The sequence below is a fragment of the Giraffa tippelskirchi genome, chromosome 7 (genome assembly GCF_054371585.1).
Source record: "Giraffa tippelskirchi isolate mGirTip1 chromosome 7, T2T-mGirTip1v1.2.pri, whole genome shotgun sequence".
In the NCBI taxonomy this organism is placed as follows: Eukaryota; Metazoa; Chordata; class Mammalia; order Artiodactyla; family Giraffidae; genus Giraffa; species Giraffa tippelskirchi.
The window spans coordinates 150,524,136-150,547,942 of NC_137281.1; the positions used below are offsets into that span (position 1 = coordinate 150,524,136).

Consider the following 23,807-nt stretch of genomic DNA (forward strand, 5'->3'; position numbering starts at 1 on the left):
TTCATTTATAAGTCTTTTATTGTGCCCCTACCTGTTCCTGGCACTGAGGTAGTTACCAAAAGTTCTTTACTATCCAGGACTTTTCTAGCTGTAAAAGAAGCAACATTTGAACTGCGGTTTGTGGTTTAGTTGCTAAGTCCTACCTGACTCTTTTCGACCCCAAAGACTGTAACCTGCCAGGCTCCTCTGTCCATGGGATTTCCCAGGCAAGAATACTGGAGTAGGTTGCTATTTCCTTCTCCATGGGATATTTCCAACCCAGGGATCGAACCCAGGTCTTCTACATTACAGGAGGTCTACTGCATTGCAGGCAGATTCTTTACCGACTGAGCCACCAAGTTTGAACTAGCTTAGACTAAAGAAGCTAGCAGCTGAGAATTTCATATAAGAAACACCAAGGTGCAGCTTCACAATATGGACCATTAAAATCAAGTACTCAAAAAATAAGATTTTCTTTCTTTGTCTAATTCCCAACTCAACAATTGACTTCACTTTTCAGCCAGTGCTGATTTTCTCACAACCTCTCACAACATTTCCCATAGGAAATGTGGCCATGGCAGCTGTGTGCTTCTTATGGCATAACTTTATCATCAATGAGGGATTGAAGGGTGTTTCTCTGGATCCAGGTTCCAAAAGAAAAAAAAAAATGCAGTGATATGCTCTGATTGGTCTAATCCATGCTAATTTACCATACCTTAGCTATCAGCTGTATCTAAAAGGAAGAACCTGTTAAGGGCTTGACACTTACCATTCAAATCATATGATTGGTTTGGGAGAAAATAGTTATTTCCATGTAAAGGGGCTTATTTTTTAAGATAAATGAGGAAGATATGCTAGGCATAAAAAAAAAACGAAAGTTTCCTACAGGTACAGTAATGTTGGTGAATCCCTTCACTTTTAGATGATTACCATATGTGGGCAGGAATGGTATTATCACTTTCTTAATCATTGGGCAACTAGGCACAATCTTAAGTGATTGTGATAGATACAGAGAAGGGATTTTAATAACTGAAGTGTCTTCCTTTTGCCTAACTCTGACATTGGTTCTGTGATTAAGAGGTGTATCTCATAGACACAAGAGTCATTACTTTTAAAAACATTAGCCAACTTTTTCAGAAAACAGTGTTTTATGAATTAGAACCATAAATACCCCAAAGTCATCTGTTTATAGTCCCTGACCCCTTGAAAGTACGAAGTACATATTAATCAAGAATTTAAATCAAAGCACTGGAAACAAACAATTATTCTTCGTCTGTATTTCTTTCTCACAGAATATTCAGTACTTAGAAATCCCTTGGTTGTTCTTATTAGAGAATATTCAAAGTTGTGGAATAAAAGAAGGAAAAGGAGGCAGATAAATGCACTCCGAACTCCCCTTTTATTCTAACTACATCCCATGAGATGTCATCAGAAGGAATGAGTTTCAAAAAAACTGCTATGGAAAAGGCTGATGAGTTATTATAAAATGATCATTTTTCTTTTTCTTTTCATTCATTTATATTTTGCCTAAGGACAAATGTATATAAAATCTTTGTACTTAGTTAATGCTCTGTAAAATAGAATGATAACATTGCTATTCTTAGATATGTTCCTTTTTGCTTTTCTAGTGTGTATTCTTGTTAAATCTAAGAACTATTTCCATATATATACATACATAAGTATATAGATGAAATATATGTACTAAAAACAGTTTTCAGTGTAATTTAGGAATTGAAGGGTAACGTAAAACAGTATGACTAAAAGTGGGTGTGATTTTCTTATCAGAGCCTGCCAAAAATTCACCAAAGAAAAATCATTCAAATGTCTTTGCAGTTAGATTTCTTTTACAAATTGGAAGCTATTCCATCATAGGGGATGTTGTGAACCCCAATTGATGAGTATTTATAAAATATTTCTACACTGAGATGAAATGACAAAAAGCTGAGATGGATTCATGGGCAGATGCCTGAATGACAGTGTGAAGATATGAAAGTATAGGTGAGCCAAGTTTTATTGATTAACTCAGCAGCATTTATTTCCTGAGCATTCAGTGTTGATAGAGAGAAAAATTAAACAACCCTGTCCTTCAGGACGGAGAAGGCAATGGCACCCCACTCCAGTACTCTTGCCTGGAAAATCCCATGGATGGAGGAGCCTGGTAGGCTACAGTCCATGGGGTCGCTAAGAGTCGGACACGACTGAGCGACTTCACTTTCACTTTTCCCTTTCATGCACTGGAGAAGGAAATGGCAACCCACTCCAGTATTCCTGCCTGGAGAATCCCAGGGATGGCAGAGCCTGGTGGGCTGCTATCTATGGGGTCGCACAGAGTCGGACACGACTGAAGCGACTTAGCAGCGGCAGCAGCAGTCCTTCAGGAGTTCATGGTACAGAGGATTCTGGATTTTCTTTTTGCTTAACAATAAAACAATATTTATTTTCTTAAACCTAAATGCTGTGCAATTTCCTGGTACTTATTTTGTTTTGCTATATGAGATACTAGCTTGGTTATAAAGTTAAAATTAAGTTGGCTGTAGTTAATTTCTGAAATAAAGCTCATTATAGAGTCCACCCTTCATAATTTAGAGTTTTATGAGCATGGTGTATAATTAATCAGGAGTAGGCTATTGTCTGACCTTTTTATATACTTGATAGAGGACAACTTCATATTAAACCATTGTTATGTAACTAAGACAAAATGATCAAAATAGTCAGCCCTCTACTGCCATTTCCACTATGTGGGAATTGAGTTTCCGTCTCGCTTGCTGTTTATTTTTTGCTGCCTGTTAGCAAACACTGTCTTTCTTCTCTCTCTCATTATCCTTATCCCCATGCAGTTACATAGGTAAACTTAAAGGAGATATATTCGTTAAGTTAGATAGATCTGGATTAAATTCCTGATTCCTTTAGATTTGGGGCAAGTTTTTTTTTTTTTTTTAACCTCATTCTTTATGTAGCATTTCTCATCTTTAAAACTGAAATAGTGACCCTTATGAGCTGAATTATGTCCCCTCAAAAGTTATATGTTTAAGTCATAACCCCCAGTCATAACCCCTCAGAATTTAACTGTAATTGGAGATAGAGTCTCTAAAGAGGTAGTTAAGTTAAAATGAGGTCATTAGGGTGGGCTCTAATCCGATATATCCGGTACCCTTATAAGAAGAAGAAATTAGGACTCCTGAGTAAAGCAAGTAGACCACGTGATGACAGGCGGAGGGAGGAGGCCATCTCCACTGTTACGGCAGCCCTAACAAACGAATACAGCAGTGACTTCTAAAGTGAAAAGCATAGGAATTCGAAATACTGTACTGTATACTATAATGCATGATAAATGATTCATCCATACAGTGAGTATAATTATTAATATTAGGATTAACATGAGTATCATAAATAACATTGTAAAGCACTACCAAAGGTCTGGGAAAGAAATAACTGCCCCCAGGAAAGAACAATGAGCTTATGGAAATACTTTTAAGCAAAAGGAAATTTAAGTGCATCCCTGGAAGCTTTAGTTTTAGATCAGTTTCAACGTATAGAGCATTGTATACTTTATCTCTAATTGAGGGGTATGCTCTGAAATGTTGCCCCTGTGTTTTCTAGCTCAATGTCCACTGGTTTTACTCATTCTTTCTTTACGAAAGAGAAAGAAATTGCCTCATATGGAGAGAGCTCTTACGTGGACGAGCGTTGTTTAAGAAACGGGGCTTGGATCTCCCTGATGATATACTTGACTCAGGCAATATTGTCTGTTTCTCAGTTAGCTGAGCAGTAAATCTGATCATTTCTTTGCTAAAGATGGAGTGTGTTCTTTAAAACAGATGAAATCTCTCTCTTAATATTCAGTCCCTTCAGTTTTGCTTTATTTAAGGTGACTTCATCGTTGATTTAGGTGTTTATTTCAAAAATTTCAGAGTACACAAAATAGACCATAACAACCATCTGTGAAATAAATACACTGCAGGGCTATTTCTAAAATCTCTATCCCTCGCCTTGTATTCCCCTGTGGCTCCTTCTGTAATGCCGGGGTCTTGTTTTTCATCTGTCATTTACCCTCCCCTTCTCCTCCTGGAGCTCTTGGCCTCCAGGAATTTCTTTACAGAAGTTATGTCCCTTTGGTGGGCAAGATGGCCTGTGGAGGGGAGACGAGGGCAGAATCAAGATAGGGAGGATCTGGCTCTGTCTCAGTTCCAACATGTGACACCACATGAAGTCATTTAATCTCTTTGAGCCGTTGTTTACCCTTCTATTAAAGCAGTAATAAAAATATTTACCATTAGCACTTCAGTGGGTACTGGAGAAAGAGACATCAAATAAGATACTCCCAAAGAAAGCAATTTGAACACCATTTGAAGTTATCGAATTATAAGGCCCTACTATTATGAGCACCCCCAAAAGAGCCAGGAGTGTGCATAACAGGAAACATGGGACAAACTAAATATATAAAACAAACTGAGAAACTTTGCTTTGCAGGTCATCAGTCATTACGAGATCCTTGAGCGCTGTGTCTTCATTGCCTCGAAGAGATATTTGTCATTTTCAATGCCTTTCCATTTTAGTTTTATTATCTGTGTGATAATTGATATGAATTAAAGGTAATTTTAAGTTAATAGCAATAACTACATCTACTGGCATAATATATTTTGTGTCACTGATAGCCTATTTCCAAAAGGATTTACCAATTTACAATAAAGAATACGAATGTGAATAAGGTTAATGAAAGAGTAATAAAATAGAAATAAGGAATAGGAACATGATATAATAAAGGAAGGTAGACATACCTCAGTGCCATTCTATTTTAAACTGAGTTCTCAGGCAGCGTTCAAAGGGTCCCAGGCAAGGAGTCTGACATCTCGTTTCTTATCCTAGTTTGCCCACCAGGCAGTCTCCATGCCAAGAATTATATTACTACTTAATGTATTGTTCTACCTGCTTCACTTTTCCACCAGTAAATTATCTAGTTCTCTTTTTAATTTTAATTTATTTTGATTGAAGCATAGTTGATTTACAATGTTGTCTTAACATCAGGTGTAGAGCAGAGTGACTCGGTCACACATATATGTATACGCTCACGCTCAGTTGCTTCAGTTGTGTCTGACTCTTTGTGACCGTATGAGCTATAGCCCTCCAGGCTCCTCTGTCCATGGGATTTACCCAGGCAAGAATACTGGAGTGGGTTGCCATGCCCTTCTTCAGGGGACCTTCCCGATCCAGGGATCAAACCCAGGTCTCCTGCATTGCAGGATTCCTTACTGCTGAGCCACGGGGGAAAGCCCCATATATGTGAGTGTGTGTGTGTGTGTGTGTGTGTGTGTGTATGTATGTACGTTTTCAGATTCTTTTCCCATATAAGTTATTACAAAATATTGAGTATAGATCCTTGTAAGTTCTCTTCACATGTAACTCTCTCAGGTCTCCCCTCGGAGATGCTTCCAAACTTGTTCCATTTTAACACCAATTGAAAATTATTTCAGAAACAGCCAATTCATTGTTTTTAAACATAAATATATAACCAATATAATATATAAATGCTTTTCTGGAGTCACTGTATCTTTAGTTATTTGATGGGGAAAGACAGTAAAAAAATTCCAGGTAGTCTATTGTAGTTTCTAACTAAACCTTCCCTTCTTTGTACACATACCTACACACATGTACATGCAAATGTATACACATATGTGGTGGTGGTGGTTTAGTCACTAAGTCAGGTCCAACTCTTGTGACCCCATGGACTGTAGCCCATCAGTCTCCTCTGTCCATGGGATTTTCTAGGCGTGCACATATTATTTTTATTTCTAGTATAAATCTTAAATCGGACCTTGATTCTATTCCTGTTGGTAATCCCCTAAATAAGTAATATACTGTATGGATATGGAGCTGCCAAAATCACCATCAGCTCCATCCCAATAAAGAGCTAGCCAGTTATAAAAACTATGAGCCAGACACATTGTGGGTACTTTCCAGATGAAAGAAGTTGTGGGTTAAATAACATGTAATGCTTGTTGACTATTTGAAGAGGTAGTGTATGTACCTTATCATGGCTAATGGTCACAGCATGGAGATTCCATTACTGAAACAGTGTGTTGGTTGGAACTCAGTAAAGCAACCTCAGCTGCTTGCCAACTTGCAAATTCTTCAATGTTAAATGGCCAAAATGCTACCACAGCATTTTTTTTCCTCAGTTGAATTAATCACTTTTGTTAGCAAGCAGAGAATTTACATGGTCCTGATTATTGATAACTGTAGTATGATCTTAGCATAAGCATTCTGAGCACAGTGAGAAACCAGCAATCAGAAATGCTAGACTCCTTCTCGGGGTGGAAGGCATGTGATGTGGAATGCATGGCTTAGAACCGAAAATCTTTAATGGATTAAGGAGGATTCTTATGGTTCCTGGGATGTTCCCCAAAAGTTTTTGTAATGTGATTTGTAATCCACATTTAAAAATAATAAAATGAACTTCTTAATTTGAAAATGTAAAGCAAAATAATTCCATGTTCCCCCTGGGACTCTAAGGTATTTTATACTAGAAAGACCAGAAAGCATCTATTTACCTTTAAAAACCATGCAAGATAACAAAGTTAACTAAAGAAGAAAAAAAATTAGTAGGTTACCAGAGTAGAGGGTTGTAACTATTAATTAACTTCCTTTAAAGCCAACATTGGACCATGGGAGCATCCAGGGTCTTCAGTCACCCTTACTGGCAAATTCAGCACAAGAATACATTTTAACATTTATTTCTACATAGCAAAATAAGCCATATGTTAAGGCTCGGTGGCTCAGTGGTAAAGAATCTGCCTGCCAATGCAAGAGACCCAGGAGACATGGGTTTGATCCCTGGGTTGGGAAGGTCTCCTGGAGAAGAAAATGTCAACCCACTACAGTATTCTTGACTGAAAAATCATATGGACAGAGGAGCCTCAGTCAGTCAGTTCAGTCACTCAGTTGTGTCCAACTCTTTGGGATCCCATGGACTGCAGCATGCCAGGCTTTCCTGTCCATCACCAACTCCTGGGGCTTGCTCAAACTCATGTCCATCGAGTCGGTGATGCCGTCCAACCATCTCATCCTCTGTAATCCCCTTCTCCTCCTGCCTTCAATCTTTCCCAGTATCAGGGTCTTTTCCAGTGAATCAATTTTTCACATCAGGTGGCCAAAGTATTGGAGCTTCAGCTTCAACATCAGTATTCCCAATGAATGTTCAGGGTTGATTTTCTTTAGGATGGACTGGTTTGATCTCTGTACAGTCCAAGGGACTCTCAAGAGTCTTCTCCAACACCACAGTTCATAAGCATCAATTCTTCGGTGCTCAGCTTTCTTTATGGTCCAGCTCTCACATTCATACATGACCACTGGAAAAACCATAGCTTTGACTATATGGATCTTTGTTGGCAAAGTAATGTCTCTGCTTTTTAATATGCTGTCTAGGTTGGTCATAGCTTTCCTTCCAAGGAGCAAGCGTCTTTTAATTTCATGGCTGCAGTCACCATCTGCAGTGATTTTGGAGCCCAAGAAAATAAAGTGTGGTACTGTTTCCATTTTTTCCCCATCTGTTTGCCATGAAGTGATGGGACTAGATGCCATGATCTTAGTTTTTTGAATGTTGAGTTTTAAGCCAGCTTTTTCACTCTCCTCTTTGACTTTCATCAAGAGGCTCTTTAGTTACTCTTTGCTTTCTGCCATAAGGGTGGTATCATCTCCATATCTGAGGTTATTGACATTTATGGACTGTATGGATATTTACGGACAGTTCATAGGGTCACACAGAGCTGGACACTACTGAGCATGCATGCATGCACCCAAGGACTTTGTACCTTTTATGCCCTTTTCACCTATAAAGTTAGAATTATCTAACGTAGTGACATCCTAAATTCAGAACAGAAGCAATAAAAATAACTGAAATAATATGTTATATCTACTTATCCTAATACCGTCATAGTATAATGTCATTCTTTATTTAAAAAATTGTAGTTATGGTGACCTTCTAGCCACTATATATAAGAAGTTGTGTTTTTATCTTTTAAAATACACTTCCTCTTTGTATTCTGTATATTGAGAATTACTGAGTAGGACAGTGGTTGAAAATATAAGCAGCGTAGAAAGTTTCTAAAGTTATATGTATAGTCAGAAAGCCAGACTAGCCTTTGAAAAAATGTTAGATTTGTGTGCTATGGCCTTTTTTTTCTTTTTTTATTCTGCTTCATTCTAATGAGAAGATGTGAAAAAAAATGAGTGCAGTCAACTGTATATCCTTGGTATAGTTTATTGCAAAATGATATTAAGCTATGATTGGTATATGGTAAAGCCAGGATTTGGGAGGTGGGAGGGTCCAAGTGGAGACTTAAAGAGGGTGTCAATTATTTAAGTCTGATCTTTGGGTCTATACTTCCAAACGATGTTAATCAATGAACTATTCCATAGGACTATTGTTGTGAAGATCCAGCTAATGAATTTGAAAAATCTTTTGTAAACTGTAATGTACCATGTATATGTTGTTGCTGGTAACAGTTTTTTACTTCTTGTTTTTGTAGTGACAAAATTATTTCCTGATAGACTATGCATTTATTCCTGTAGCAGGATTCACTATATATTTAGGACCAAATAGGGTAAGATTTTATAAATGGCCACAAAAATGTCACATGCTAATTTGCATTTTTGGTGATTCTATACAATAATTACTGAGTAACCTTCAGTTTTCCAAATAAAGAACAAAGGGAATGGTGATGATATTTGTAATCATCTACAGAAAAGAATTTATTTAAGGGTTTCACAGATGGAGAGATATTAAGGGTAAATCATTATATCCACATTTCTAATTTTAAGAGGCTTTGAGGGTGTTTGTGGATAATAGAGAGCAAACATTGTTGTGCATGTAGAATTAAACATAAACTTCCCATACCATAATCCTCAAATCTCCAGATGAATGTGGAGGGCTTTTTCAGACCCCACCCCCTAAGAATTGAGAAATTCATAAAAGGAAAGTAATGTTATGCTACATGTGATACACAAACTGAGCCTACTGGAGCAACTAGAATAGGGACCTTTCAAGGAGGACAAATTAAATTCATGTGCCTCAGAATACAATGTGGCTTAAAGCTTTAGAAAAGGGTAAGATATGACATATACTCCTAATTCTAGCCTCATAGCAGCTTCCTCTGTTATTTCTGAGCAGGCTGCATAACTCATGTCTTCTTCAAACAACATAATTCAACCCAATATTCTCTGTAAACTAAATGTAGACCCATGCTGGGGATTTTTAGAAAATTCGAGAGGTATAGGAATGCTTGCCTCATGTGGCTTTAAAACAGTTTCAAGGATTGGACTACGATCAGTGGGAAACACACAAGAAAATCTGGTGCCAAATGGTCTCTGAACTTTGAGATGAATGACATATGGAATTACTCACTATGGGTAACATATATACAGTGGTGGAAACTACCATGATATAGCTGTTTTGGCTACAAAATCTGCATACTTTTCCCCAAATTCAGATTTAAAAACTTGTTTTTAAAAGTAGACCTTTGAAATGTGTGAGGTGTAAGTATTTCCTTATTTTTCTTTCTCTTTTTTCTAAATATTTTTAAATTAATATATTCTTACTGACCTTTGGGTTTATCAATTATAAGACCTAAAACACAAGTAAATATTAAAAACACCATTGAACCCACTAGTCATATGTGAATGCTGCTTGTCATGATCAAAATTCATTCAACTGGATTTTTTTTTCCATCTCTCTTATATCTTCTTTCCGAAATTTAGTTTGGAAAGGAGTCAGAAATATTTGGTTCATCTGGTACTCTGTTATAGAATACCAAACACCACAACTAGGGGGAAAAATATAGAGTTAATTTTTTAAAGACCTCTGCAATTAATTTTATCACCTTTTATATAGCAACATAAGAGTGAAATAGACAAATGCGTTGAGTCACCTAACTCGGTTTTCTCAGGCTTTCTTTTCTGAGAGGGTGGCTGATGGGTCCTTTCTCGTGCCGTCCTGGCTGAGATGGAAGAAGATGGAATAGTTGTTTGTCCCAAGGTAGCAGAGCTCTCAGACATGGCATGCTAACCGCCCTCGGCCCTTGTTCAGCAGGACCTGGAGATGCGAGGACTGTCTCTGGCTAGCATCTGCTTTGTGATTAACTCATTTCGCCTGCCTCTTTAATTTGGGGTGACGGCCGTCTTCTGAGCCCCTGCATTGCATCCCTCTTGGTCTCCGGATACGGGCACGTGAAGGCCGTTGTTCTCCACGGCTCCCTGTGCAGAGTCTCGGCGGGGTAACCGCAGCTGGGGAGGAGCCCTGCAGGGTCCTCACGCTCCCTCTCTCCTTGCTTTCGCAGCTGGCGCCACGTACATCTTCGGGAAGAGCGGAGGCCTCATCCTCTACACGTGGCCGGCCAACGACAGGCCTAGCACGCGCTCCGACCGCCTGGCCGTGGGCTTCAGCACGACCGTGAAGGACGGCATCTTGGTGCGCATCGACAGCGCCCCGGGCCTCGGCGACTTCCTCCAGCTTCACATCGTGAGTACCGGGCTGGGGCCTGGATTCTCTTGTCTTCCTGGTGGTCTGAGTGAGTGAGCAAGATAAATGCCGTGGGACATTCTAGGCTGACGCAACGCCGGAGCACGTGCTTATATCCTTGCCTCTGTGTGCTGGAGCCACACCTAAGGAGTGCTGTGTGTTAAGCCTCATTTTCCCCCTTGGATGTGAACCGTGATGCCCAGAGGGTACCTCGGGAGTAGAAAATATAAAACGCATTCTGTCCAGACTCCCTCCCATACTGTGTGGTTTGGCCATGAGACATTTAGCAGACCACTTAGGTGTAAACTGGAGAAGGAAGTGGCAACCGCCTGCAGTCTTCTTGCCTGGAAAATTCCTTGGATGGAGGAGCCTGGTGGGCTACAGTCCATGGGGTCGCAAAGAGTCGGACATGACTGAGCGATTTCACTCCCACTTAGGTGTAAATGAGACTGACCAGGTACGGTTCATCCTAACCTGGTGCAACTGGCAAGGCCATCTTGAGTGTCAGTGATCTACCTTGGGGAGTCAGCCAAGGTTTTCTGCAAAGCAGGGGTCCCCAACCTCTGGGCCATAGACTGGTACCTCCCGTCAGATTAGCAGCAGTATTAGGTCAGAAATAAAGAGCACAACGAATGTAGTGCCCTCGAACCACCCTGAAACCACCCCCACCCCCGTCCATGGAGAAATTGTCTTCCACAAAACCGGTCCCTGGTGCCAAAACGGTTGGGGACCGCTCTGTGAAGGGCCAAATAGAAATATGTGGGGCTTTTCGAGTCATGCAGTCTCTGACATAGCTACTCAACTCTGCCATTGTTAACGTGAAAGCAGCCATGGCCAATCCATCATTACAGAAATGTGCGTGATTATATTGCCATAAAAATATGTATATGAAAACAGACTGCAGGCTGTGCTTGGGCAACCTCTGCCCAAGCCTGCAGGCTTTCTTGTAGAGATGTAAAGAACACGCGGTAAAAACTGAGGCCACAGTGGGTGGGGCGAACAGAAGCAATGCAATGGCCAGGAGTTGGTGTATGTGTGCGTCACATATACCCGACGTTTTGCTTGTGTATGTAAACTCAAGAGGACTGTGCCCTCACTCACTGCAGATCATTAAGAACACCGTGCAATTCAAAGAAATTAAAATGATTTGGAGGAAAAAATTACTTCGTTATGAGGATGGAAAATATTTTTATAGCAACAATTAACCCATTTTATCACCTGTGAGTCTGCAGTTAGGAAAGTGGGCTAGAGAAGGATATGATTCTCATCCATAAGTACCCGGAGTGCAGCCACCAAGAGCAAAGAGAGGAATTGCTCTCATTAGTTAGCAATGACAAGGCTAGAAAGAATGGATTTAATTTGGAGCAATAAGAATTCAGTTTAAATAGCAGGGGGGATAAAGCAGTTAAGAAGAAAAGGCAACTGGGGATTATCACCAACCTCCAAAAAGGAGGAAAAGGGACATTTCTTGGTAATCTTTGAATGTGAGTTTTGCTAACGTGTGCATCTACTGAGGCAAGTGGGGTGAGATTTCATTGCTGGGCTGTGGGGTGGTGATGGCTGGCTGGAACCGTACAGCAAGCTCAGCCCTGGAAACAGTGCCCCTCTCCAGCACCTGCTTTTTCAGCAGGCCTTGGAAATAGAAGCAGCTGGAAGGAAAAGGCTTGAGCTGGAAGCCTGTCTGATCTCAGAGTGAGCCAGAACAAGCCAAGACTGCTCAGAAAGGCAGAGAAGGACTGCTTAGAAACGATCGGCTTCAAAATGCAGAAGAGGGGTCTTGAAGAGAGCCGTGAACCTTTAACACTTCCTCGGATGCTTCAGGGACCACGTGGTACTCTGAGCCCGAGCTCAAGCCTTTTAAAAAGCCATGCCAAGGAGCAGAGAGAAACACAGCCGTAGTTAGTACAGTTTATCTTTATTTGGCCTCTAAGAACCACCATAATTTACAAAACTCTGTGAGATTTATGCTGCATATAACTTAATGACTATTTCATGGCAGCTATAACTAGGCTATTATTACCAGTTCACTTGCATTTTCACAGTGATTTATCTTCTTTTTCTTATTCAGTGTGACTTACTAAGAAAAATATGATTTGGCACAGCCATGAGTATCCTTTTCGAGTCCAATAATGTGCTACCGGTTTATCCATTTCTTCCCATTTGTGTTTTGTAAAGCACTTCCACTTTCAGGAGAAACGTTTTCTTATTTTCTGGTAGTTTACTTGGAGTTGGCAGCAGTTTTATAAAATGGATATGAGGATCCTGGGAACTTCTAGGGAGAACCAAAGCATTCCATTTTGACTCTTTTTTAAAAGCAAACATACAAGAAATTTTACATCAGAATGTGTAGAGCTCCCTTGGGTATTGTGAACTTATTCCCATGATGTTCTCGTTGCTTAAGCATTCTGGAAAATTCCAACAGATTCTCCTTCAGAGCTTGGGTTAGGAAATGCCATCTGGCATTTTTCGAGAAAAGAAAAAGAGACCCTGTGATCTGAAGAAACCACACCATTCTGGAATGGACCTGACATATCTCTGGCCTTCTGGAGCATGGGGCCCCTTCATTGGTGTGGTCATTTCAAATCATCTGTTAGTCACTGATACAACATCTCTGGTGTCTGCCAGAGATAGAAAATGTATGTGATGGTACTCCAATAAAAATGTGCTTATAAGAACAGGCTGCAGATTGTACGTTGGTGACCACTGCCCTAGACTGGGCAAACGTCCCCAGAGAGATATATAGAACATGTGATTAAAAACTGATGTCAGAGTAGGCAGAGGAAAGGGAAGGTTCCTTACTATAGTGGAGAGAAGGTCAAATAACTTGACAAAATCCAGCCTCTTGCTTTGGACACTGACGTAGCTGCATCAGGAAAATGAAGCCACAGATGCCTACTAGATAATTCTATGTGGTTTTCACTATCTGTCAAACATGGATTCGTTTATTAAACACAGTCTGCTTTCTTGTACTAAAGAAAATTACTCAGAAAGAAAGGAATGTAAGGGCCATTACTAAGAGCAGAAAGGGTTGGAGAGGAAGCAAAGGATTTCATTCCCCCTTGGAGAAGAGAACCAGTGAAAGCCATGTCAGGTGTGAGGAGGAAGTGAAGGCAGGGTGAATCCCAGGGGCAAGGGAAAACACGATCAAGTGGGCGTGAGCAAGAGAGGGCACATTTGCCCAGAGATGGGGTCTCACCAGGGTCATCTGTGGGCAGAGCTTCATTCTGCGAGTGTGGGTGTTAATTGTGGAAACAACCAAAAGTACCTTGCTGCTACTCCTGAGTGGTTGTCAAGCTAATACGTTGCTCAGAAAAAAAGTATAAACTCTGAAATTATCGTGTGTGTATGCGTACACACACATGCAAGAGAGAGAAAGAGAGAGACATGAAGGGAGAGATTGAGAATTTGTGTTTCGTAAACTGCTGCGAAAGGCAATTCCTAGGAATTCCTGACTTTTTGAGCAGTGGTAACAAGGTGTTTGGAAGAAGCCCTTTTTACCCCCAACCTAACCTATCTGAGGGAAGAGAAAATTCTCTCCCAAGAACACTGGGGAGTCTGACCCCAGGATGAGCAGCCACTCTTTAAAACAAGACTTGCCTGATGTCAAGACCCCAGAGCAGGAACGCAGAGAACGTCATCCTGCTTGTCAGCTCTGAGTGCTACTCTCTGCATGCAAGCTTTGCATTGGGAGGATTTGGAAGAAGAGAAGAAATAAAGCAAGTGGAAGTTCGGGCTTCCACCCGCCTTGTCTGCCACCTGTGTGGAAGCGGGGCTATAAGGACTGAAGCGGGCTGCCCATTTATTCCACTTCCTCTAGGCTTCACGGTCCTTCTTCACATGCTTGAAGTCTCCCATATCTCTTCCTTTGCCATCCTAAAGTCACCACACCTAAAAAACTCTTTAGGAAAGTAGGTGTCTTTTTCAGCTCATATTCCCCTGGAGGCCCTTGAGTCACTGACAAATTAGTTTAGTCAGTCTTCGTATGTTCTTTCCCACACCAGGTTAAAGTCAGCTGCTCTGACAGGGTTTGAGAGCAAGTTAGTTAGTCAGTTCAGTTGCTCAGTCGTGTCCAACTCTGTGACCCCATGGACTGCAGCACGCCAGGCCTCCCTGTCCATCACCAACTCCCGGAGTTTACCCAAACTCATGAGAGCAAGAAGGAGAAATAAATCAGCATGACTAAGTTGGAGACATACAACATTTGGGGGAGTGGCAGGAATTCATGGAGAGAGCTTGGTTAGAATGAAAGCTTTGGTGCCCTGGGGTAAAAAGAATTGGTGCAAAGAAAGGGACGCCACACATGGTTGGGGAGGTGCTGTAGGAACAGTTTTTCCTATTTTACACTTTGCTCACGTTTGTTGTTTTTGCCGAAAGAATAGGGGCTCTTCCTTCTTGGGCTCATTTCTTTTAAATCAAACATCTTCCCACTCACCTGGGTCTCATGGTAATTAAATAGGCTTGTTGAACAAGATAAGAATTAGATCATTAAAAAAAAAAAATCAGAGAAGGCCAACAGATCAAAATAATTTAGACTGTTTGCTTCAAATTAGCTTGCATTTCTTCACTTTTGGTTCACACGTCCGTGATGTACTATTTTATGTGTCCATTATTAATCATGATATTAATGAAATCATAGATGAGATGTGTCTAACAAAGGCAAAAAAATCTTTACTGAAGTGTGCGCTCATGAAATCAAATCCTGTGGAGGGATCTCGTAGGGCAGAGGGATTTTTACAAATCATTACTTCAAATATAAGTTCCCTCCATTGAAACCTTTTGTTGAGAGATTAATCTGCTCAGTATTTGGAGAGAAGCTATCGGTTGTGAAAGACAACTGCCTATTGACCCTGTGTCTATGGAGCTGTGTCATGTACAGTCACCTTCTTTATACAATAGGGACAAAATTGAGTATGATCGGAGAAAGGATTACCATGAGGTGCTTGCCATTGCTATCATGACACTCTTGACAGTCTCCTTTCACCACCTGCAAAATAGAAGGATGGGGAGAACTGGGCAACAGTTAGCTTCTCTTTATATAGTTAATGCAGGGTATAAAAAAGACATCCTATTAATTTTCTTCTCTTTGTGTGTAATTTACAGTAAATCCTCTTGGATTCATTTTTTAATTATGAGCCTTTCAGGAACAGTGAAAATTTGTGTGTCAGGGCACCTGTTTTGTTTGACAAGAATCTATAACCTTCCCGACTGTTTCCTTCCTGACTTACAATGTAGACACTTACATAAAACAAAGGAGTAGAGAGAAAGGGTTATTGTTCACATAATCCCCTTTCCGTAAGGGCACAATGTTCTCTTTCCAACACCCCCTGCCAAAAAAAAAAAAGACTGATGGTATTCTCTCATTGTCGAGTTTGGGAAATCAGATATTTATTAAGCTTGGCTTGTATAGTATTGTTTTTCCATAATTTATAGCCCTTGAAGAGACTCCTGGAGAAAAAAATGGGAGCAGAGCTGAATTATGATAAATGGTCTGTTGCTCACATCTATTGCATCTATAAATTGCTGGCCTGGATGTTTCACTTGGCTGTCTGTGTGTGGGATATTTGCAGTAAACCATCAACCTCTGGGTTAGTCTTCAGTGAAGTTAGGTGGCTGTTAGCTTAGGTTCATCTCTGGATTTGGCCAGTGGCAGAACTGGATTGGGTTCAGGCACGGCACATGGAGGAATCTGCAGAGGAGTCCAGAGGAGTGTTGGCGTTCAAGACCGGTAACACAAGTCAAGAGAAAAAGAACAAGGAAACAACAGAAGTATCCACCAGATGCAATTTCGCTTCCCACAGAGTGCTGCGCACTGCAGGCTGGCTCTGTTTTTCCTTTAGCTGCTATTTGTTCTTAGTGAAAAAGGCCTCTTTGGGTTTTCTAGGCTTAGGAGCTTTTCCAGATCATTAGCCACTTCTGTGGAGAAGGCCTGCTGGGGACCTTCTCTGCAGCTCGCAGCTTAGCTGTTCCATCCCGGCAGAGTTGGAGGAGAAGGTGGGAGAAGGGAGTGGCAGGGGGTTTTGATGGAGTGACTGCTTATGTAAGCTGAACAACAAGCAGCACCTGCATGCAAGTCATGTGTGTTTTCTCAGATCTTTGCTATTCCCAAGGTATTTTGATCTAAATCTGTTGACTTTGATTCCACGCATGGTGTTGAAAGGCAGAATGCTGTAGTAGAAAAATGTGCTTAATTTGTGGTTGGAAGACTTGGATTTGAGTCTCATTTCTGTCCATTCCAGTGAGCTACCTGGCTTTCAGCAAGTCACTTCACTGCTTTGAGCCTCTCCTTTCTCTTCTTTAAAATGGGCACCAAAAAAGATGACCTCATAAGAGTTTCCTGGGGATCAGATGAAATAAAGTTTTCAGAAGTTGTTATTGGCAAAGGACTGCATGAAGAGAGAAGGGTAGTTTTCTTGATGAAATATCTAGCAGGTGATGACTTCATTGGAGGAAAAAAAAAAATAGTGAAAGGAAGTGTTTTATCATGGAAAGCAGAATTTCATTTTAAGTGTTTTTGAAGTCGACTGAGACAGTTTCTGCAAGCAAATTCCTATTTTATCTGATCAAAAGCAAATTTTTGAATTAATCAAATCTACAGTTGAGACTTTTGGAGGGTCCCGTTAGCATGCAGTGAAGAACCCAGTTCCGGCTGAGTCAGTAGACTGGGTAGACCCCTGCAGCTTCCTCAGTGTCTCATTGTTGGCCGTGATGTCCCTACAGTGTCACGAGGTGATGTACTGTGCTTCCACTGCCCTTCATGTTCCAAAGGGCTCTGTACTCACCTGTAAAAGCATAATCCATCCTGCCCTAAAGTTCCTTCTTCAGTTATATGAACCATAGCTCAGCTTGCAAAAAGAAGGAGGTGGAGAAGGAGGTGGCGGTCTTGGTCTCAGGGGTGGAGGGGTGGAGGCGTGGTGGGGGGGAGGCGAGGAAGGAGGGAGGAGGAGGAGAAGAAAACAGTAACAGCAAGCGGGACCATCAAAAGAGCCAAATCTTCCTAGACGAGGAAAAGTGGTTTGAGACCCACCATGGGCATCAGATAAAGACCTAGAGGGCTTGGCCCTATTCTTGGGCATCAGTGGGGCTCAGAAAGAGTCATGGCTGGAAACAACATCCCAATGTGAGTCCACAGTGAGTGGAGGTGAGTAGCTGCTGCTGACAAGGAAACTGGAAACATAAAGGCACATATACAGACAAAAGCATTTCATAGATTTTTGAGTCCTCAGACGTAAAAGAAAATGAATGATAAATTTAGTGTGCAGATGAAATGTACAGTAATATAGCTGGAAAAAATTGAGTTGACAGTGCATGTGGAAAACATTTTATAGCTGGGAGACAGTTATGAGAAGCAAGGCCAGATGACCATATCTCTCTCATTTATCACTGATACCACTGACACTTTGACTGTTAACTGATGGCAGTCCTGTTTCAGAATCATCAATGCATATATATAATATAAATTTAGACAAGTCAGAATAAAGAGGGTTTAGCTCCTGAGTGACGTTCTTTATATGTGAATTGAGTGTCTTTTACATGCCATGCTAATTGCTATGTTTTGGGAATTCTGTGATCAACCTTGGCTCACATAGAGCTAATGGACTTGAAAGAACATGGTAATTAAAATATGAGAAATTAGATTTTCTACGCATTTAGGAGACAATGTAAATACAACTCTTACTATATTGCTCCTGGCATATAGTGCATTTTCAATCATGGATAGCTTTGGGTATTATTGGTACTTTTTTATTCAATTAACATTTTTTTAACTCAGAAAACAATGTATTTAATTTCCTAACTAATAGACTTGTAACCAGACCTTTGAGAGTCCAGCTTAACGAATATAAAATTCTAAGGAAGCATCAAGATATTGCTGATTTAAAGCCAACCTGGTGGCATATATCCTAAATTATTGCAGTTATCAAATACTGAACAAGTTCTGAATAGCAGAAGCTTTTCTGACAGATGAATGCCAAGTGCAGCAAGCAGGCAAACCCTAGGCACCATCTAGTGAGTGCTGGGGCTCATATAACTTAATGACAACCCTACCTTAACACCATCATTTAGATGAATTATCTCATTGACCCACCGCTTACACTGTTACTAGTCATTACTCCTGGAGTATTGTTCAGTGCACCGGGGCAAGAAATAACTCACTGACTCCCTGAAGCTATAGATGATGGATTTTAGCTCCCTGGCTGCATTCAGAAGGCACGGAGCTCAGCATATTGATTGGGGAATTCATTAGCCACCCACCCCATAGCATCATGTGCTTAGATCCTGATGCTGTCACTGGAGCTGTTTCATCTTCTTAGTGTTTCCCTGATAGATGGCAGAGGGAGCTGTACAACTGTATTAGCCTCACACATGGCACTGACAGCCAGATCTGTCATTCCCCAACCTGAGAGGACGCCTTTGGAACCTAGAGTCACTTAAAGACATTTAGATAAGCCCTGCTGATCGACCAAACTAACCTTCATCCCAAAGTCAGTTCATACTCAGAATGAGAAGAGATGATTGGCAATTAAAATGTTTCCTATTCTATTCTTGACTCCTTAGTTAACCTCTTTTAATTCAGTTTGTTTTTCTACTCCACTGTCTATAAGATGGCAGGTAATTTAATGGCATAGATGGTTATTTCCTACATTTATTTCGGACTGTATCTTTAGAGTTCATCTTACATGACTACCATTGCCATCATTCACCACAAATATTGGCTGACGAAGTACCAGGTACTAGACACTGTGCAAAGACTTTGTTTACTTTATTTTATTATGAGCTCGCAACTACTCATTGAGGTAGTCACTATTAATATCCTCACTTCGTAAATGAGGCAACTAATGTTTAATGAAGCTAGTGAATTTTCCCAAGATTAGCACTGCTAATAAACGGCTGAGCAGGCATTCAGATCCAGTTCTGATTCTTAATTACTGTTACACCCCTAATGAAAGTTTCAGAGTAGAAAGCGTAGTGGCGATCATTTTAATTCAACACATATTTACGAAATGGCAATTTATTTGGAGATGGTGGAGATGTTAAACATTCAAGGACGGAAATAAAAACTGTATTCACGGCTCTGTTTTAAGGGAAGATGGGCAGTATACAAAGGAAGGTAAAAATACTACTGGTTGTAGACACTGAAGTAATGTGCATGGACAGGGTGGGTCAGGTTTTGGCTGGTGGAATCTGGAGAGGGAGCATGCCAGATGAAGATACTAGCATGAGTGTAACCTCAAAGGAAGAGAATGCAAGCTGTATTCTCAAAGTAGGTGTACAGTCTGTCCACAGTAAATGACTTGAGGCAACAGGCAGACTGTGGAATGGCAGACAGATCCCAAGTTTTAGAGGCAAGTAGTCTGTGATTCAAAAATATAGCTTTGCTTCCAACCAGCTGTATGTACTTAGGTGAATTATTTGACATCTCTGGAGGGCATGGCAATCAGCTCCAGTGTCCTTGCCTGGAGAATCCCATGGACAGAAGAGCCTGGCACGCTACAGTCCATAGGATCTCAAAGAATCAGACATGACTTCACACACACACACACACACACACACACACACAATAATAATGCTACATGACAAGTCTGTGTAAAGATTTATAATAATGTGTAAAAATGTTTAATGAGTCTTTTCTGGTCCATAGTAGATACTAGATTAATGACAGAAATGTTTTAAGTTTATTTATTTATTTTTTCTTTCTAGGTACTTTAGGCGTGTAGTGGGGAGAACTTGTAATGGGGAGAGTTTGAATGCCATATTGACAGATTGGTTCTGAAAGCAGTGAGAAGCCCTTTTGAAAGTTTTTGAGTAGAAGACAAAATTCCTAAAGCTTAATTTTTAGGAAGGTTATTTTGTCTCTGTTGAAAGAATGTTTTTCAGTGGGTTTTAGGAAAATCAATACCTGGTGATTGTTCAAGAGGTCTAGAAAAAAGTTTTAAAGGATTTATTCTATGACGATGATCATATGCAGGGAATGTGGATGAAACAAAAGAACATTTCCCAGATAGAATCAATGGGTATCGCTAGTTGGTTGGATGAAAAAAAAAGAGAGAGAGAAGTAAGGAATCTCTAGACTGGGAAGGTTATGATTTCAACAACAATAAAAGAGAGGACACATTAAACAATAGATTTTAGAATAAAATCATAGTTTGACTTTGGTTTTGCAAGTATAAGGCATCCAAGAGTCCATCTGCAGAGATGCCCAATAGGAAACATGTGTTAAACTCAGATGATGGAGAGGACCTAGAGGGCGGGACTTGAGGGTTCTCAGTCTGGCAGTGACAGTGGAATCTCTGAGAATTGCTAAGATCTCTAAGATGATAATTGAGTGGGAACTTGGAAAATATATACCTACCTTTACAAGATGAAGAAGGAAAAGGAAGGAAGCTAAGAAAGCAAAGGCTAGGGGTTCAGGGAAGACCTAGGTAGTGAGGTTTTACAGAAGTCAAAAAGCTTTGGAGAGGTTTTCAAAGCCAGATAGTTCTAGAACTCTCTTTTTTTCCCCCCATATATTTAGTCAAACCTCTGTCGTTTGAAATGACGTTGTGGGACCGTCTTCTTCGTCTTTATTCTTATTTTTCACAGCATTTAATATTTGTCATTCTGGCCCTCTCATCGGTCATTTTGTGTTTCTTCTCCTGGTAGTTGTCATAAGCATGACTAACTCAGAGCCAGAAGACAGAGTCTGGTCCTGGCTCCGTCACCAACTAGCAGGCATCTCAAGTGGGTGGTAGAGATATAGATGGTGCCAGCCTCAGTATGGTAGACAAGGTTGATTGAGAGAATGCTTGTGAATGTACCTGGTTACCATTGAAAGACTTTCAAAATTAAATAAGATCAGTTTTGTAGTAATATTTTTATGGGTACCACCTGCTTGGGGTTTCCCCAGTGGCTCAGCAGGAAAGAATTTGGCTGCAATGCAGGATACATGGGTTCTGTCTCTTGGTTGGGAAGACCCCCTGGAGAAGGAAATGGCAACCCACTCCAGTATTCTTGCCTGGGAAACCACATGGACTGTAGGGCTACAGTCCATGCGGTCACAGAGAGTGGGACACAACTTAGCGACTAAACACACACACCACCCACTTGAGCTCTTGATGCCTAAGAGTTTGTGGTTAGAAACCTATGAATGACACCTAAAAGATGCTAAAATGGTTATGGTTGTAGTTTTCAATAGGAAGGTTAGCGACCAGGCAGATGGGGGTCTGAGTTAAAATGGGGATTGACCCACTGCCAGATCCCATGACCTCCTATCCCCCTCAGAGGGTGTGCGTCTCTCAAACCTTGTCTCTCATCCCTTGTAGCATCACTTTAGGGGATGCTGTTTGGATTTAAGGTCATGCTACAGTTCCCTAAATGAGAAATCCCCTGATCCTGGTGATCACTATGTGCAGTGAAACATGGAATCTGATTACCCTGATCGTTATGTTAGCTTGGGTGGCTAGTGATGCATAAAATTATCCAGCCCTTTTTAAAATCTAAGCAGCAGTACTTAGGTTCACTAAACCCTTTTGGAAATGAACTCCATCGATTGACTTTCTGTGACTGCAAACTAATGTTCTTACCAGATGACATGCATGGTTTTGTAATCACTTCTATATTTGCTGTTTTATTTATTATCCAGACAGTGTGCCTGGAACTTTGTGTATGTCAGCTCATTTACTTCTCTCAACACTGTCAAGTTGGTGAGATTACTTCTATTTTAGAGATTAAGAAACTAAGGCTCAGAGGATTAAATAACCATTGTCCGCAGCATTAGGGGAAGGAAAGAAGAGTAAATGTTGGTATGTTCTATTCTGACGTCATGCATAGTGCTTTTAAGAATCACCTATTCAGTACTGAGATTAGATGTGGTAAATTTGGCAGAATTTACCTGTGATTTTTTTTTTCAGTCCACACGGTCAACAATAGTAAGCAGAAATGGAGCGATGGAGCACAGTATTTTGCCTAAAGCAGTATACCTAATTGGCACTAAGTCGCTTTATTTTTTGATTTAAAGAAATTCTTCATTTTACATTGCATTTGATTGCTTCCCAGTATTTTTTTTTTTCATCTCAACAGCATAAGGTACCTGCTGCTGCTGCTGCTAAGTTGCTTCAGTCATGTCCAACTCTGTGCGACCCCATAGATGGCAGCCCACCAGGCTCCCCCCTCCTTGGGATTCTCCAGGCAATAACACTGGAGTGGGTTGCTATTTCCCCAAATGGCTCTCTTTAATACCCCTATGCAAAATGGGCTTGGAAACCAATCTGAGGTTTTGCATGCAATATGGTGGACCAAGAGATTCAAAGGTGACTTTTGTTCTTAAATTTTCACAAAAATTCTCTCAAATGTAGTCTGTCTGAACAGAGATTATTGGGATAAATGACTCCATGTATTTCAGTTCAGTTCAGTTCAGTTCAGTTGCTCAGTCGTGTCTGACTCTTTGCGACCCCATGAACTGCAGCACGCCAGGCCTCTCTGTCCATCACCAACTCCCGGAGTCCACCCACACCCACGTCCATCGAGTCAGTGATGCCATCCAACCATCTCGTCCTCTGTCATCCCCTTCTCCTCCTGCCCCCAATCCCACCCAGCATTAGGGTCTTTTCCAATGAGTCAACTCTTTGCATGAGGTGGCCAAAATATTGGAGTTTCAGCTTCAACATCAGTCCTTCCAATGAACACCCAGGATTGATCTCCTTTAGGATGGATTGATCGGATCTCCTTGCAGTCCAAGGGACTCGCAAGAGTCTTCTCCAACACCACAGTTCAAAAGCATTTCAATATGTGATAAATACCCTATTACCTAAGTCTTCAAATATTCTTATGTGAAAACTATAAATGATATCAAATAATATAGAAACACACCTCGTCTCTCTGCAGTCACTGTTTAATTGTATATATTTCTAATTTAAAACCAAATATGAATGTCTTTGCAGCAGCCTCGGGCTGTCATCCACTGGTCTTTAGTTTCTAATGTCTAGTGGCAGGGTGTAGTTACAAACTTGAAAGGTAGACCTTGTCACTGGAAATCATATTTCCTGAGGTAGGAGTGGATTCCCTTCAATTTGCACCTGACTTGATGCCTAATCCCTGAGGTTGGCAGGCCTTTACGTTTGCTACTTAGATCAGTGACGCTAGAGTGGGTTTTGTTGCATGTCTAAACAGCAGAGTTTAATACAACACTGAAGCTTGAAGGAAGAAAATGAGTTTGGGGTGACGTGCTTCCCAGAACACAGTGCACAGTGGGGGAGGGTCTTGGACTATCCATAAAGTGCAGCTATTTAAAAAAAAAAAGACAAAAATCTCCCAGAGGCTTGGTTGGGAAGGTATACAGGGG

The 23,807-nt window shown here is 40.8% G+C and overlaps 1 protein-coding gene across 12 annotated transcripts in view; it reads left to right on the forward strand.

Moving 5' to 3' along the window:
* NRXN3 (neurexin 3) overlaps positions 1-23,807 on the forward strand; it is a 1,799,700-nt gene that overhangs the window by 1,377,719 nt on the left and 398,174 nt on the right. For all 12 annotated transcript variants that reach the window (XM_081510568.1, XM_081510570.1, XM_081510571.1 and 9 more), the window contains one exon: positions 10,311-10,492. In XM_081510568.1, the coding sequence (XP_081366694.1) occupies positions 10,311-10,492 (182 nt within the window). The remainder of the gene's footprint in view (positions 1-10,310; positions 10,493-23,807) is intronic.